Source organism: Mercenaria mercenaria, chromosome 11 (genome assembly GCF_021730395.1).
Source record: "Mercenaria mercenaria strain notata chromosome 11, MADL_Memer_1, whole genome shotgun sequence".
Lineage (NCBI taxonomy): Eukaryota > Metazoa > Mollusca > Bivalvia > Venerida > Veneridae > Mercenaria > Mercenaria mercenaria.
In genome coordinates, this window is record NC_069371.1 from 30,784,245 (window position 1) to 30,801,583 (window position 17,339).

General features: G+C 33.5%; 2 protein-coding genes across 4 annotated transcripts in view; one reads left to right on the plus strand and one right to left on the minus strand.

The window, feature by feature from the left end:
* The window catches only part of LOC123531348 (methylmalonyl-CoA mutase, mitochondrial-like), a 43,400-nt gene extending 41,993 nt beyond the window's left edge, over positions 1–1,407 (minus strand). For 2 of the 3 annotated variants that reach the window (XM_053517062.1, XM_053517066.1), the window contains exon 1: positions 1,340–1,407. The gene's annotated coding sequence lies outside the window, so the exon portion shown is untranslated. The remainder of the gene's footprint in view (positions 1–1,339) is intronic. The other variant, XM_053517064.1, reaches the window with a different exon arrangement.
* Positions 1,408–6,469: 5,062 nt separating this feature from the next.
* On the plus strand, positions 6,470–13,159 carry LOC123532569 (tripartite motif-containing protein 5-like). The gene is made up of 5 exons (XM_045314025.2): positions 6,470–7,467; positions 7,913–8,241; positions 10,148–10,269; positions 10,525–10,697; positions 11,123–13,159. Exons 1-5 carry the CDS (start codon positions 7,157–7,159, stop codon positions 12,030–12,032), a joined length of 1,845 nt encoding a protein of 614 aa, XP_045169960.2. The 5' UTR covers positions 6,470–7,156; the 3' UTR covers positions 12,033–13,159.
* Positions 13,160–17,339: the final 4,180 nt, after the last annotated feature.

Consider the following 17,339-nt stretch of genomic DNA (forward strand, 5'->3'; position numbering starts at 1 on the left):
GAAATTGAAATGAGTAAGGGTAAGCCTGTAACTTTTTGTATCGTAGAATTACAATAAAGAGAAAAAAACACTATATTTGTCTTGACATTGCCAATGATATATAACACTTGCATATTTATTTTTTCTCTTTAAAGTATAAACAAGATTTTTTATAAAAATGAAGGCAGTGGCTAGAGAACCGGAATCGGTTCCCTAGACAGCGAACTTATTCGTCCGGAACCGGTTCTCTAGCCAAAGTACCGTGCATAGGCTAGGGAACCGGAATTTTATTTCTATGCATAAAACTGTCGAAATTCACTTTGTTTCTTTTGGTAAGTATCATGTGCATATTCTTATCTTAATAAGTTAATTATTTTTACCATTTCAGCAAGCTATGCCCTTTTATTTATTTGTGTTTACTGTGTCTCCAGAAGTGTACTCGCCGCATACTGTCCGCCATATTGGAATGATAAAATAAACTAGTACGAATGAATGCGAAATCGTCGACACTGGAGCCGAAATAAACTTGAAATTTAAACTTAAAAGGTATAAGACAATAAAAGAAACGATTAAAACAAATTAAGTAATTCCTGTTAACTAGTATTGATTACATATCGTTGAACGTGAAATGCCGAGGTGTTACAAACAAGTATTTAAAGTGATCAAAGAATCTGTATGAAGTTTTAAGGGCAATTAAATTAATTTGTTCATCTATAAACATGTAATGACGCAAATACAAACCAATATTATTTTATATTTAAATAATTTAAACATAGTACAAGTTTAAAGCAAAATTTAATAACATTTAAAAACTGCAAAGTAGTTTTCATGCATTCATTCGTACTAGTTTATATCATTCCAATACGGCAGACACGGTATATATGCGGCGAGTACACTTTTGGAGACAGTAAACGCAGATAAATGCAAGGGCATGATAAAATTAATTAAGATAATCGCCGCCCAGTGATAGTCGGAAATCGACGGTTGGGTGAAAGATGTAGATGTAGATAATAATATGCATGACACTTACCAAGTAACAAAGTGGATTTCGGCAGCATTATGCATAGAAATAAAATTCCGGTTCCCTAGCCTATGCACGGTATGTTGCTTAGAGAACCAGTTCCGGACGAATAATTTCGCAGTCTAGGGAACCGATTCCGGTTCTCTAGCCACTGCCAAAAATGAAAGGTGAAGGCCACACAGACGAAGGTCAGGACAGCATTTTCTTTGAAAGGAAGCGTTGACAGCAATGACTTGTAGCTACAATTTATTCTATTGGTTTCAAGTTATTTCATTTTTCAATAGAAATATGCAAAATCTTATTAATTTCATCGCAAATGCAAAAAAAAAAAAAATAAACCTGCTGATTTCTGTTTGCTATTTTCTTGCAAGCGAGGTAACTCTGCACAGATATGCCTGATTATAACATTTATGACGAAGAACAATGTTCTTAGGTTTTAGCCGACAAGTTCTAATTTGTGCAGTAGAAATTCTGTATTTTATTTAAATTGATTTGTTAAAATTATTTTTCTTTGTTTTACTATATAATGTGTGCTAATGTATGTGATCTGTGTAATTGCAAAAATAGATAATAACAATTTGATACAATATGTACTGTATATTTATCATTTCTGTTTTCTTTTTAAATCGTACTGTAAGTAAGTAAACTTGTAAGTAAGTAAGTACGTACTGCAGTAAGCTTTATTTAAAGTCGGCAATAGGTTACAACAATACAACATAAGCTCATAAGAGCTTTTTAACCGACTACTTTTTTGTGACTATTTATAAAGGTAGTAATAATAATAATAAATAATATAAAGAAGTAGTTGCATCATTAAAACTCTTTAATATTTGTTTTCATAGCATAAAACACACTAAAAGTTATTGCAGCTGGTAAAAATGTAAAAGCTCTATCAACCAAACAGAACATATTTACATAATTATCACATGTAAATGAGGAATACATGACAATATGTATATAATAATGCTTAGATGCTTAAAGGTTAGACGTACGGTACAAAGACTAATGTATCCACTATATAAAATAGAAAAAAGTGGAACTCCACAGGTCGCTCAACACGACAAAAACGAAAATGTCGCTGGCTCGGTTTGATTGAGTCTGTTCATGGACGGTAGTTGAAATGCATGCTACCGTCCACACCCTAGAGTAGCTCCGGGTGGAGTAGAACTCAACATTTACACATGCTACAAGTACAATTTTTTTTTAGAGACATCTGCAGATGTATTCATACGGCGGTGCACATGGCTCCTTTAATGATACACTAGCGTGTAATTCCATGAAAAGCAGCGTATGGTCCCGAATTAAAATAATCGGTTTGCCCTAAACGAGAAAACAATGGGCAGAAATAAACAAAGTGGAATTTAGAAAGGGGATCTGAGGTTATGAAGCCTGCATATCACATGTACAGGAACTGCCAAAAGACAAAATTAAAAAGCATGCAGGCACCATATACAAGGGGTGATTATACAATACCCAAAGCTATACCCAGCAAACAAAAGACATCTTCAAGACGTCTTTATTTGGTTGTTTTGTTGTATAATGACTTTAAGAATTCATTATACTTATTAGATAAGCATTATTCATTTTGTTTTTGGTCAGTTATAAGTCACACACAAAAGAATTTCGGAATGCTACTTAAAATAACTTCAGCACTTGGTCATATGAGAAAGTGACAGGTCATGATATCTCGCCCAGGTTAACTACCCTCTGTCCACGTCATGATTGTTGTTTTTGTTCAGTTACTAATTGTTTTGGCAAGCTGACTAAAAAGGAATTATGACATGTTTATTTACTAGTGGTCATTTGCGTGTATGCTCCGAGAAAAACATTTTAGTCATCCGATAGACAGTTTTCCTTAAATACAGCATACTTTGAGGCAGAGCTTTAGTATCATTCTGGTATTCAGTTAGGTTAGATGCGTATGTTCGATACACGCAAAATGAATAAGTTAGGTTAGCGCCGAGGCAATTAACGTTGAAGAATAGAAGTTCTGTTAATAACTGAGGAAATGTTAGTGAACTATGTTAGTGAATTATGAAGAAAGACATTGATGTATATATTATCTTAGAACTTAGTACAATATTAAATAGTAGTTATTATAGAGATCAGTTGTTGTTGTTGCTGATAGCTAGTAGAGTGAACCATTAGACCCTGTTACACCACAGTTTTATGGTCACAACGTCTGTGACCAGAAAAAAGACGTCTTTATTTGGTTAAAATGTTTTAAGGGGACGACATCTGTGACCAGAAAAAGACATCTTTTTTGTGTCGTTTTACCTAAAAAATAAAGACGTCTTTTAAAAGATGTTTTAAATCCGTTATAAAACGTCTCTGTCTATGAGAAAATGTAAGTTTTCATTCTTCTTAGATACAATAACATTTGCAACATAAACTGTTAGAAAAAAAACTATGATATTAGATATACCTGTATGTTGGATCACAGGTGTTTGAAGCTCTATCAATAAAATATATGTGCAGGTTAGATCTCTCTTCATAGTACATTAGGTTGGTGGGATGTGGTAATGCATATATTTATTGATAGAGCTTCAAGCGCCTGTTGTTGGATCGAAAGTTCGATAATTTCCTTACTTCATAATAGAGCGAACGGGTATAGTATTTCTATTGTATTTTCAAAATACAATGTATTTACTAGGGTTACAAAATTCATGAAAATGGACTAAAACTAATTAATGATATTTTTGCACTTCCGAAAAGATTCCTAATTGTTATTAAAATTGGACTGTTGTCTAGCTCATGATTTTCAAAATTGTGTAATTACTTTTAATAATAACATTCACACATTTTAAAATATTCAGGAAAACGATAGTACAATGATTAAGAGATGAAGAGCTACACGCAAGCATCCTGAGAGGAAATGTATTAAAACTTAAAGCCGGAATATCTAAGTACGTATCAGTGAAGAAAATAAGTTGCCCCGTGAAACTGAGGACATTTCAGAAGTAATCTATAAAAGAGATCACATGTACCGAAACGTAAAGAAAAACAAATCTAAACACGAACAATGTTGTAAAATATAGAGTTTCATTTAAATTAAAATTAATTTCATATATTTTCTACAGGACATAGCAAGATGCCCACGGACAACATGTCGAGCCCGCCAGCTGTCATAAGGACTGTGAGTTCCACACGACACTCTTAGTCCACACAAAAATCCTTACCAGTAGAGATAGGTCATAATACACCTTAAAACCGGATGCCGACAAGTCAAGATAGTCAGGAGTACATTTTAAGACGGATAATTAGGCCCACCGCAATACCTATCATTTACTCACTGAAGATGCCTCAATTGCAAGAGGGGGCCTCCGTGACCGAGTGGTTAAGGTCGTTGACTTCAAATCACTTGCCCCTCAACGATGTTGCTTCGAGCCTCACTCTGGGCGTTGAATTCTTGATGTTAGTAAGCCATACAGCTGACTTATGGAAGGTCAGTGGTTCAGAAGGGCACCTGAGGGTCTTTCTCCGCCATCTTTCTCCGCCATCAAAGCTGGAACGTCGCCATATGACCTAAACTTTGTCTGCGCGATGTTACCGCCCCCCCCCCCCACCCCCCCCCCCCCAAAAAAAAAAACAAAAAAAAAAAAAAACAATCAACTGCAAGAGACTTTCATACCAGCCGGAACATATACAGTTGGAAGCGCTTCAACGCTGAGCGGTCTGTGTTTTACCGGGAACTTAAAGGCCCGTAACAAACAGATACATGTAATATAATATTTTAGTAGTACATAGCTCCAGGCGACGAAGTATGGATGGCTTCAGGCTACTCATTTTCTGTAAGACACACGGACACATCGACACCTTTTGCACTCCATTTTTCAACCCAGCAACAATTTCCATTCGGGCTATATGCTGGGCTGCAGCGTCTCCTCTGGCGCTTTGTACCTGACTACTTTTATATCGAGGGTTGAGCGCAATACTGCCGTGATTACTACTAAACAAAGAAGGAGTTGGTAGTATTGCGCTCAACCCTCGATATGTTTTATTGCATGTAGTCAAATGCATGATAATGTTCAAAAGTGGACCCTTTGCATTACTAACATGAAGAAGAAAAAGAGAAGAAAAACAAAGAAAGAAGTTCTAACTAATTTTAACTGCAATTATATTATTTAATAAAAATATATTTGCATTTCCAAGAGCGTTTGATATTTTACTATGTCGATTAGTTACGGAACTTTTGACTGTCAGTATTTTTTTCCAGCTTCTGTTCAACAATATAACGTGTATTCTGTTACCAAGCTGAATACTGATACATGCACTGGCGTGGCAGTTCGTAAAAGTTTAAGACAATATAACATTGATAGGGACCAAAGTGCACATAAGTAGGTATAATTAATTATTGTAAATATTAATTACATAATCCCACATTTATTTCAGACAAGCAGTTCAAATTTCTTTACTCAAATATTTTGTTAGCTTAGTTTTTACAAAGATCGGTTGGTTGGGAATTCCTCAACTGTATCAACTAATATAGTGAAACAGACATAAGCAATATCAATTACAGATCTGTCGTAAACATTTTAGGCAAAAACAATACCGTACCGGTTAGCACGCATATCTGCTGTCGAATCAATGAACTTTTACTAATCTGGTTACTATACCGTTACCTCTAAAACAATAGTTTCCTATGTGCATTTCACGGCATATGCAAGACCAGGACCTTTATGACAAATGAAACGTATATTTTGACAGCGGACAAATACATATTTTAAATGGATTCATAAAAAATAGACACAGTTAGAATATTAGTTCAATCAGGTTGATTTCATAAATGATTAATAATAAAGAGTATCCAAGAAAATGATAGTATTAAATTGTCCTCTCACAAAGATAACAAGGGTAACAAAAACTTTTGTATTTCGACGTATGTATAAAGCAAGCTGTAATTGCTGTTATTTTCATTATTATAATTATGATGATGATTATTATTATCTCTGGTCAGATGGAGTCACGGAGTCCATTCTCTACATTTTATAAGAAAGTATTTTCTGCTACGGCCTAAGGACGCCAAAATCATGTACGGAGAATGCGAATAGGTATTATCTTAACAATGATGGTTATATTCAAAGAATGGATTGAGATTTTGTTGTTTTCTTTTGTGATACGCACTGCAGGCGTGTGTCAAATTCTCCATGTCAGCAAGCGTTCTATAATTAGATTTATTAACCGTATTCCATACCTGAATAGTTATAACTCAAACCGCTATTAACACATTTTAATTACTGTGTTAGGTTCGTCTTTCGTTTACATTATTCTACTATATTCAGCTTCCACACTAGATTTTACATTTATTTCAGCCCCATCTATGAAAACTACAGATAGTAAGCCTATATCAAACAGCCAAAGATGTTTGTATTATATGAAAAACCATCATCATCAGAAGATTGCAGCAGTCGAGCGTTTTAAGATCGCGAATAATTGCTACTATAAAATTTAAACGGATCTTTAAAACGAACTTAGTCTAGCAAAATCAAAGTAGAGATATAATAGACATAAAATATAGCATACATTTTACCCTGACAGTAACATTTTATCAATTCCACTAATATGCTTAAAAACAATAGACTAATCACAAAAAAATGTGAAATGACAGATTCGGTTTCCAATAACGCCTCTTTATAAATGATTTTTGTAGATATCGTGTTCTCATTAGTAAAAAGTATAAGCAGACTATTTGGTCGGTTTGGTCGGAACAATTACTTTAGTGTCATTGTCTTGATACTACATAAAAAGACAGTGTATAAGTACAGTTTATTTATGTTGCCAACAATAAGGGATTTTTAGCTGCTTGGTGCAGTTGTAAATATCGACAAATGTTGCGTAAATGTACTACGTATTCCAAATGTAATGCAAATCCTGCGCAATAAAAAGTAATACTTGCGCTAATACCATTTCAAATGGATTTAATCGAGCTTGTGATATGTCATTTTAATGGAGAAATGAAGTGAAGTGAAAGTCGCTGTAGACTAGTGTCACAAAAACGTTTAATTGAAACAGCTGTATATGGCTAACTATTAACATTGGTGTAACCTAGTGTCAGAAAAAGTTTGAGTTTGAGTACAACATTTTAAACTGTTGAACAATATTATACTGATAAATAGTATTATTTGATTAGGACACAATATTTTGTTATAAGAAAAGATGGGAAGTGGGACATCTAAAACAAAGAGACAGCCAGAGCTGCTTCAGTGCTCAATATGTTTTAATATGTTTAAAGTTCCTCGTATGTTACCCTGCCAACATACGTTCTGTGAAGGTTGTCTCCATACATACATCACACGGACAATGTCTTTTGAAGCGGATAAAACAGATTTTCCTTGCCCAATGTGCAGAGAAACAACAACTATTCCAAAACCAGACAGGCCACGTGACAAATGGGCAAAGCTTTTTCCAAAGAATAGATTAATTTTGTCTTTGTTTGAAGGACAGCTTGAACGTTCGGAAGGCTGCAGGTAAATTTAGATCGTGTTAATTCTAATGAATTATTTTTGTCTTTGTTTGAAGGACAGCTTGAACGTTCGGAAGGTTGCAGGTAAATTTAAATCGTGTTTTTTCTTTTCAGTTGTCTGTCTGTATCCTAGTAAATCTGTAAGAATATCCTTTAGAAGTATAGATCATAACCAAGAAACAGTAACATATTCGTTTTGATTGCGTCTGTGGATTAGAGGTAATGAAACGTGAAATACTCCTCATGCCCGACTTAAGCAGAACTCTACTATAAGGGTACATTGAAAATACTCCACAATCCAACAGGACAAGAATATAGCACAAACATTGTCCCAGAAAACTCTGTCATTCCATGCTGAAGCAGTTTTCAGATTGTATTGTGTACATTAAACATATCGCACCATTTGTATTGTATTTCGTTGACTAATCACTCCAAATATCTATTTCCAGATTGCATCCAGGAAAAATTGTTGAATTTTACTGCGAGAGTCACATAGAAATTGGCTGTAGTACATGCTTGATAACTAGACACAAAGGATGTGAGGTTGTTCAACTTGAGACTTTTATAAAGAGTGGAAAATTCAAAAGAAGTTGTCAGAAAAACAATGATATGCTGCAACAATACAAGAAACTGTTTGAAGATATGGTAGTTGAAGCTGGACAGAACCTAGATTCTTTGGAGAAGGATAGAGCTTGTTTAATCGACGAGGTTAAAGAGATGAGGACCAACCTTGAAACTATGCTGAAAGATTTGGAGGAAAAGATACTTTTTGATATAGGTAAATGTAACGAATTGTAAAATATGTTTATCCGTTATCAATGATGTAAAGGAAATGTGAACCACATTTCATACATGTACTAAGTAAATAGGTATAGGGGAAGGTAATAATATAGTTTGTGTAACATGTTTGTACATTATCAATGAAGTTAGAAACTTATTGTATAGCATGTTAATGCACTATGAAGTAAATGAAATGAGGACCACGTTTCATACTGTGCTGCAATATTTAGTGGAAAAGATATTAAGTGGTGATGGTACGTATTATATTTTATATACTAGTAACATCTATATATAGAAATGAGGGTCATACATCAGACTTTATTATCAAATCTATATATTTATAGTCCTTTCCTAGATGTAGTCACATGATCAATGATAAAAAGTCTTACTGACTCGAAGGCGGAGCCAAAAACACATATTGACCACCAGCTGTGACGTCAAAACAATGCGACGTCGTACACAATTTACCACTAAAAATGACCAAAGGTTGCAGATATTTGTATTTAATGTTTATAATTATGAGTAGGCTGAATTTAATAATAAAACAATTGTTGCCTTTTAAGTTCGGTCGATATGTGGATTTATCAGGTCGATAAATCCACATATCGACCTCACCAAAAAAGCAATAATTTTAAAATATTGAAGGCTTTAAAAGAAACATCTTTCTGCGATACAAGTGGCCCCTGAATAATTTTTGCATAATACGTATACCTACGTTATCGATGAAGTTAATGAATTGAGGACAAAAGTCCTACTTTACTGAATGATTTGGAGGAAAAGATACTTAACAAAATAGGTAAAGAAGGACCACTATTCAGTAACAATATCCACGCATGTTTTATGACCGTAGCATCCTCGAAATGAAACTCTTTATCAGTATATTATTGTATGGTAATTGATTTGCATTTTTACACAAAATGCATAGAAAAGTAGAAATTGGACATGTACAAAGAAAACAAGTAGAGGAACACTTGTGGGACAGCTGCCTTGGAAAGGTAAATCCACTACTGGGAAATTGTTAAACCGTCAAATTGTTTTGCTTGCCAAGACCGACACAATGAGACTATCTGAGACGGTTAAATTTAATATTGAAGAATGTTGCTAACAGATACAGCACGTTTGTTTTAATAACCTTAACGCTAATGAACAAAATACCTTAAGACTGGCATTTGCTTCATGATCGAGTATCTATTACCTTTTAATGATCATTGATCGAGTTATTCAGATGTTTGTTTGACTGAACACTTTAAATTTCATTAACATTTGGAATTATCTCATTACCAGGAGTTGGAGTGATAAAGAAAGGGCATCAAACAATCAGCTGTAAATAATACTTAAACTATGATAAGTAATATAATACCAGCTCGAAGCGTCGTATTTCATACACGGTGGATTAACATTTTTACACTGCACGTATTCCACTTTATCATGAAATGGTCATATTATTTTTTAATTCGTAACACTAAGTTAAACTGGTTTCAGTCAAACACGTTTTTATCTGGAATTCAGAACAACAGTCTGCCTTAAAATGTGTGGCGGCCGTGAAAAGTCGCCCCGACTTCATCTCAGTGTTGTTATATTTTCTGGTCCTTCGGGATCATTGATTTCAACTCATTTAGATTTGAAGATTGAATACTTCTTAAGCCGGTGCTAGGGGCGTGGGCAGTGTTGCATTTTCCATTACTGCTCATGAACAGACTCAATCAAACCGAGTCTGCAATTTTCACTGTTTGTCTTGTTCTCGGTGATTCCGAGGGATCTACTTTCCAGATTTTATTATCATAGAAATTTTGCATCTAATATTTCAGAGCAGAATTATAGAGAATTCTATAAAAGTTCTAAAGCATACATAAAATGTATCAATTTATAGCATTTTATGATAAGTATTTTATCTAATATTTCAGATGAAAAGTATAAAAAAGAATGCGAACACCTTTGTGAACAGACTGCGCGATGCAGAAAGGTGGTTGCTGACATAAGCAACTCAATTGAACAAATTGCTGCAGCACAGGAAGATATAAACATGGTATCGGTTCACCTAAATTTGTCTTCCCAAAACGAATGTATTTTGAACCAACAACTATTGTCAGTGACCTTGACCGAGCCATTTTATGTACTCGCTTCGTTAAAAGATTGTATTTGATCTAATCAATAAAGTATGTTATTTTAATGTAGTTAGTGAATAATTAATGTAAAAATAAATTGAGTGTTATCATTTATTTTAAAAATTGTTGTTTCTCGGTCTATTGCATAAAAATTAAAATATTAATTTTCTACGTAGGTACAAAAAGCAGAAATTATTGTCAGTGTAGAAGAAAAAATGGCAAATTTTGGCAAAAGTATTAGAAGTGAACACGATACTTTCAGCTTCATTAACATGACGGTGGCTTTCGATCCACTTATAGAAGATTTGAAACAAGGTCTGGAAAAGTTTGGAAATATCAATATAGAAAGGTTTTCTTCATTTTATTACTTTTCCTTTTTGTGTTCTTCAATTTCAATGCTTTAACCAAGTATATGTAGTGCGCTTATTCAATAATGCGTGTAAGCCAAGTTGTTGGCGCTTTCTTTGTCAGCCATTACTGCATTCCTATGCCGCCAAGACTACTTTGTGCTGGACGTTTCTACAGAATGTTATTTATATTATAAGTTCAATGTAAATACATTTGTGATATGTAAATACTTGCTGTGTTCCTTATTGTTTCTTATACCTTATCCACAACATGATTCGTGTTTGACGTTAACATTTGCATCTAGGCTTTAAAAATATCAACAAGACTTTTATTGCTCACATTTGAAAACAAAAAGGTAAAATCCTAAAACGTTGTAGCTTCCTTTACATATAAAGATTTTGATTTTCGTTCTTGTATACCTTGCAGGACAAAGAAGGACCATCTTCTCCCTGGATTTGTACCAAAATCACAGACACAAGAAAAAGAGAATGGTAAGCGTCATAGAAGTAAACATGTTGTCAAGTTGGGTGAGCATAGCGCGAGTGGGCAGGAGGAATCATTCTTTTGTAACGTCACAAGTACAGTGGTACTTTCAGACGGACGAATTATTCTAGCAGACGACAGCAATAGTAAGCTTAAAATGATGAGCAGTAGTTTTGATGTAACCTTTGAACTAGCACTGGATTCCAATCCATTAAATCTAGCAGCTGTTTCTGAGACGGAAATTGCTGTAACATTACCAGGGAAACGTGAAGTTTATTTTATAAATGTTGGAATTGATAAGTTCGCAATGAAACGAAAAATAAACACAAGGCTGGATTGTTGGGGCATTGATATTCTAGAAAACCTCGTAATTGTGACCACTGGTAGAGATGGACATTCTGTCATTGTTCTAGACATGAAAGGTAAAGAGTTAAACTCGTATCTGCTAACTAAGCATGCAGACGAGAATATAAGATGTCCCGTTTCTGTTGTTGCCGATCAGCAGAAAAGACTTTTGTATGTTACATGCACTGGCGGGGCATGGAGTAAAGGTTGTGTCGTCTGCATGGACATGGATGGAAAACTTCAAAATGTTTACAATGACCCGGATATTGACACACCGCGTAGTGCTGCTATTGACAGACATGGAAAACTCTACATTTGTGGTCTAGAATCTTCTACAGTGTACCAATGTAATGAAAAAGGGGAAATGTTCAGAATCTTTCCCGCCAAAACTGAACAAGTAGTAGGACCATTGCACTTGAATTTTATAAAGAACTATCATATAAGATTTTTGCTGACAGAGGTTGCAAGTGACTCTATAAAAGTGTTTGAACTTCCGACGGCAAAGTGATATCCCGACTTTGATATACAAACGTTATGCGAAATGGAAAATGAATTTTGAAAGGATAACATTATAACAGACATGTAAAAGATTATTACAGGAGTCCATTCAATATAAATTTGCATTTAAAATACATAAAGAAGATCATTTTGAAGCATAGAAGCGATCCAAGAAAACTATTGGAGACTTAGTTTGATGGAGTATGTTCGTCATAGTTAATGATGCATGTAACTGGCTCTAAATGCAGAACATTATCATTCAAATCATTAAATTAATCAATTCGGAGTTCGCGAAAGCTTCGTTACCACTTACAAATAAACACACATCGGGTCTGCATGTCTATACTTTGCTTAGTTACATAAATATCTTGTTTAGGTTTTACATTTATTTGTGTAAATGCTAACTAAAGTTTTGTTACTCGTGCATTGGTACGTTTCTAATATACAATTGTATTAAAATGTGTTTTAGTCAAAACTGATTTATATTAAGCTAGTCAGACACTAGCCTTCAGGTAGCACCAAGTATATGTCTTTATATAAATCAAATGTGCTAAGCAATGTAAAACAACAATAATTTTGTTTTCCAAAACACAATGTCATGTACATACTAGTTTAATTTGATTTGGACCCTGGGCCAACAGTTTTGACTAATGACTGACAAGTTTTTATTAAATCTCATAAATTAATTTTCAAATTTTTAACCTATGGGCCCAGTAACCATGTATTAAATACAGACCGACCATATAGCACAAACCATAGACCCGTGATTTATGTAAGGAATGGATATAACTTTGGTCAAGCTCGATTTTTTAAATATATAAGGTACTAGTATTCTTATTCAAAGTGCATTTATAGTAAATTTTGAGAATCATTATTTTTGGAGAGAGATTCGAACGAAACAGTGTGTAAATTCTCTTCTGCAAAACGATAGTAAACGTCTTTGAGCTGCATTTTCACCAAAAACTTTGCTTTGCAGTGCTTTCTGGTTGATTTGTACGAAATCTAGTTTGAATTATATTCAAATAAACAAATGTGTGTATTGCATGTGTTGTAAATATAGAAATAATGTCGAAGTTTCCTAAGTTTTGAGAAGATGGAAAGTTTTAATTTCCTTTTTATTAAAGAGGTAATCACAAATGCATGAATTAATTTTGTTTTAAATTACAAAGATAGAAAATAAAGAAAAATATATTGTCATTTTGAAACGCACATTGCCGGTACTTTTTAAATGATTACATTATACAAATGGGAATAGTGTATCCTAACTCCTCTGCCACATAAACTTGTATAATTTGATCCTGTTGTGGTCAAAATATTTCGAAAGGGGAATAACTCATCTAAAGACACTGAAAGGATCAATAAAATGCAGAGATACTTTGGGTCAGGATACCCCCTCCTACGCAACTATCAGCTATTAGCCAATGTCTTTTAGCATTCCAAAACGAACTGTATATAACGGGATTTTAAACAATGCATTGTTACAATGTCAGCATTTTGAAAAAAAGTACCAAAATTTCTCTTTATATAACAATCCTGGAAACTCTGGGAATCAACACATGGAACATACACCTTGCACTTGGATACCTGTTCTGTATCACGCATGTCTAGGTACCATAATTGACACATATCGTTTCATAGTAAACAGCCCTTGTGTAATATTACAATTATCCGGTTCAACAAAATCGAAAGCATGTCAATTTTGGTACGCGGCTCTGCCAGCCTATGGTTTATATATTTAAAGCAGATACCCATTCGTAAAGGAGTGTTTCATAGAAGAAAAATTGATTGATTCGGTTACCCGTCGAAACCTGAATGTCAGCTCTCTATCTATGCTCAGTTAGATAGATAGATAGATAGATAGATAGATAGATAGATTTATTCGTGTAAATATATACATCACATTGACACAATTACTCACATACATTGAATTTTATAACAGCACATAATATATTAACACAGCTTTGATATCACAGATATTATTGGTGACTAGTGCACAATCATGACATATATTAAAACACAGGATAACCTGTAAAAGCCTTGCGGCTTATTTCCAACAGGGTCCTTGAAAATATTGTCATAATGGATAAGAGTATTTAAATAATTTAAATAATAGTAATAGATACAGTTTATGCAGAGTAAGTGCACAATTATGTTGTCAGTACATAGACATACATATATTACACGAACAATATTATCACATTAAAAATCATATCACATAAAATCTACATTTGACTATACTTACAATTAAAAATAGATATAACTGGAATCTTCAGTCAACTTCATATTTAAAATCAAGTGCTTTTTAACTTCCTTTTTAAAAGCATATTTACTCTTAGTATTATGTATACATTGAGGTAACTGGTTCCAGTCTAAAATACTATTATAATAAAAAGTTGAAGTTGTAAAACCATTTACAGCTGGCACATAAAAATTGGTACTACTACCTCTACTATTATACTGGTGTTGTTCATTACACCTTTTAAAATTTTCTTTAAGATATGCCGGACATTTGTCATTTAATATTTTATACACATGATTAAGTCTAAGTTGCTTGCACCTGTTTTCAATATTTAAAAAACCTAGATAACTAAAATCTGAAACACACAGAGAAGTTCTACATTCATAATTCAATATATATCTCACAATCTTATTTTGAGCAATTTGTAGTTTACACTTCAATTGTTTTGTGAGTCCACAATACCATGACGAACTAGCATAATCAAAATGGCACTGTAAGAGTGCATTACATAGAGTTTTTCTTAATGATTCATTTAAATAACTCTTTTGCCTATATAAAAACTTTAATCTTGAATTGACTTTATTAACAATATTATTAACAATAGAAGTGGCAGATAGGTCTTTATCCAACATAGCTCCCAAGTATTTAACAGAGTCCTGTGCCTTAATTGTATGTCCATTACAATGAACTGAAAAATCTTGAATTTTATTGAGCTTACGTCTAGAGCCGAATAGAATACACTCTGTTTTTCCTAAATGTAATGATAGTTTATTATCTATCAGCCATTTACTACAACTAGCAAGTTCATTACCTAAAACAGAACTGATCACTTCTGGTTCTTATGAGAGAATAGAATAGCGCTATCATCAGCATATAAAATTAACTTGCAATTTTTACTAATGCTAATACCCATATCATTCACATAACACAAAAATAACAATGGACCCAGTATACTACCCTGAGGCACACCACAAACTATATTATCAAAATCCGACATAGTATTATTCACATGACTAGCTTGGGTCCTTCCAGTTAAATATGAGCGAAACCACTCCACCGACTCAATACCCATCGCCTTCAATTTAAGACATAATATCTGGTGGTCGACTGTATCAAAAGCCTTTTGAAGATCTAACATAATCATCCCTGTATATAGTCCTTTTGATGTTTGATTTCTTATGTGATCAGTCAAATGTATCAGGCATGAGTCAGTAGAATAGTTTCCTCTAAAACCGCTTTGTAATTCATATAATAAACCATTTTTGACTAGAAAAGATTCTAACTGGTTATAAACCGCTCTTTCAAGGATTTTAGATACAATTGCCAAAATGCTTACAGGTCTATAGTTGGAGACATCAGACCTATCATTTTTCTTAAATAAAGGTTTAACCTTTGCACTTTTCAAATCTTCTGGAACAGTATTGCTAACAATTGAACTATTCACTAAAAAAGTAACATGAATTTTTAAGTAAGAAGCTGCATCCTTCAAAAATCTAGCAGGAATATTATCTAACCCTGTGCTTTTAGAGCTGTTTAACTTACATAATTCCCTATACACAAATTCTTCATTTACAGTATGAAGTTTAAATCTAAAACCCTTAGGATTTCTTTGTTCATAAAATTTTTTGAACAGTTCTGAATCAACAGTGAATAAATTTAATGGGTTGGGCAATTTTTGCACCAAAACAGAAGCCACAGTTGTAAAAAAGTTATTAAAATGATCTGCGATTTTCTTTGGCTCAAAGCAGTTATTACCATTTATTTTCAAAACCACATTAGTGTTAGATTTACTCTTGTTATTGCACCCTAAACTTTTGATCTGCGACCAAAGCTCCTTAGGATTATTTTTGTTCTCTTCCAATTTGTTTTCTAAGTATTCTGATTTTGCCCTTTTTATAACTCTCTGGACTTTGTTTCTATATTGACTATATAACTTGTAAAATTCTGATTTATTATGTTTTCTAAACAAGTAAAAATAATAATCTCTAATTTTTATAAGTTCTAAAATGTCAGAATCCATCCAAGGTTCACTTCTTTGCTTTAAACCTACCTCCTTAACTGGTGCAACAGTATTTAATACTGATAAAAAAATCTCCTTAAAATTCAACCAACATTCTTGAACTGTGTCTGCTGTAAACATACTAGACCAATCACAAACCTTCAATTTTGCTATAAAATCTTCAACATTATAATTACGTAATGATCTAATAGTAACATTGTTATGTTTATGGAATTTACCCCTAATAGTCTTTCTGGTACAAAACACAGGCAGGTGGTCACTGAAAGAGATTGGTAATGTACCACTTTGTAAAATTTTTTCTTCATTGCTGCAGAGAATATGGTCAATCAATGTTGCTGATTCTTTAGCAATTCTAGTTGGACTATTTACCAGTTGTTTCAGGTTGAAAATATTTAAAACCTGTTGGTAACATTTAAAAAGAGTAGACTTAGTATCTTTAAAACAAATATTAAAGTCTCCTAAAATATACCATTCATTGTCAAATCTTATAGAAGATAAAACACTTTCAAAATGTTCTAAAAAGTCATTCTGATTTGGTGGTCTATAGCAAGAACCTACAATTATAGGTTTTGTTTTAGGTAATAGGATTTCTACCCAAATGCACTCTAAATTCGTTTTAAAATGCTAAAAGATATATATTGGCCAAACATTATGTGAAGATTTTCACAACAGTACCCTATAGAACAATATTTTGTTTGGGACCATCTTAAACGGCAGATTCAAACTCACAGTCTCCAAAACGTACAGGACTTATACACGCCGAACTACCGGCGGAGTGGCATAAGATCCCCAAGGACTACATCAGGACTCTAGTGAGATATATGAGGCAACAGTGCATTGCAGGTAGGAACTCTCGTGGCGGACAGTCTTGTGGTAACATGAAAGACAAACCACTTACTTAACTTCTTTCTTTTTTATTGTATAGATGCCAGTATCGGATTTATTCTAAGGACTCGAGGTACGTTGATTGATAATTGATGAACTTGAAAAATAGGCACTTTTTTATCAAAATAGGATGACTTAATTAAGTGTACGTGATAGTCACAACCTCTACAATT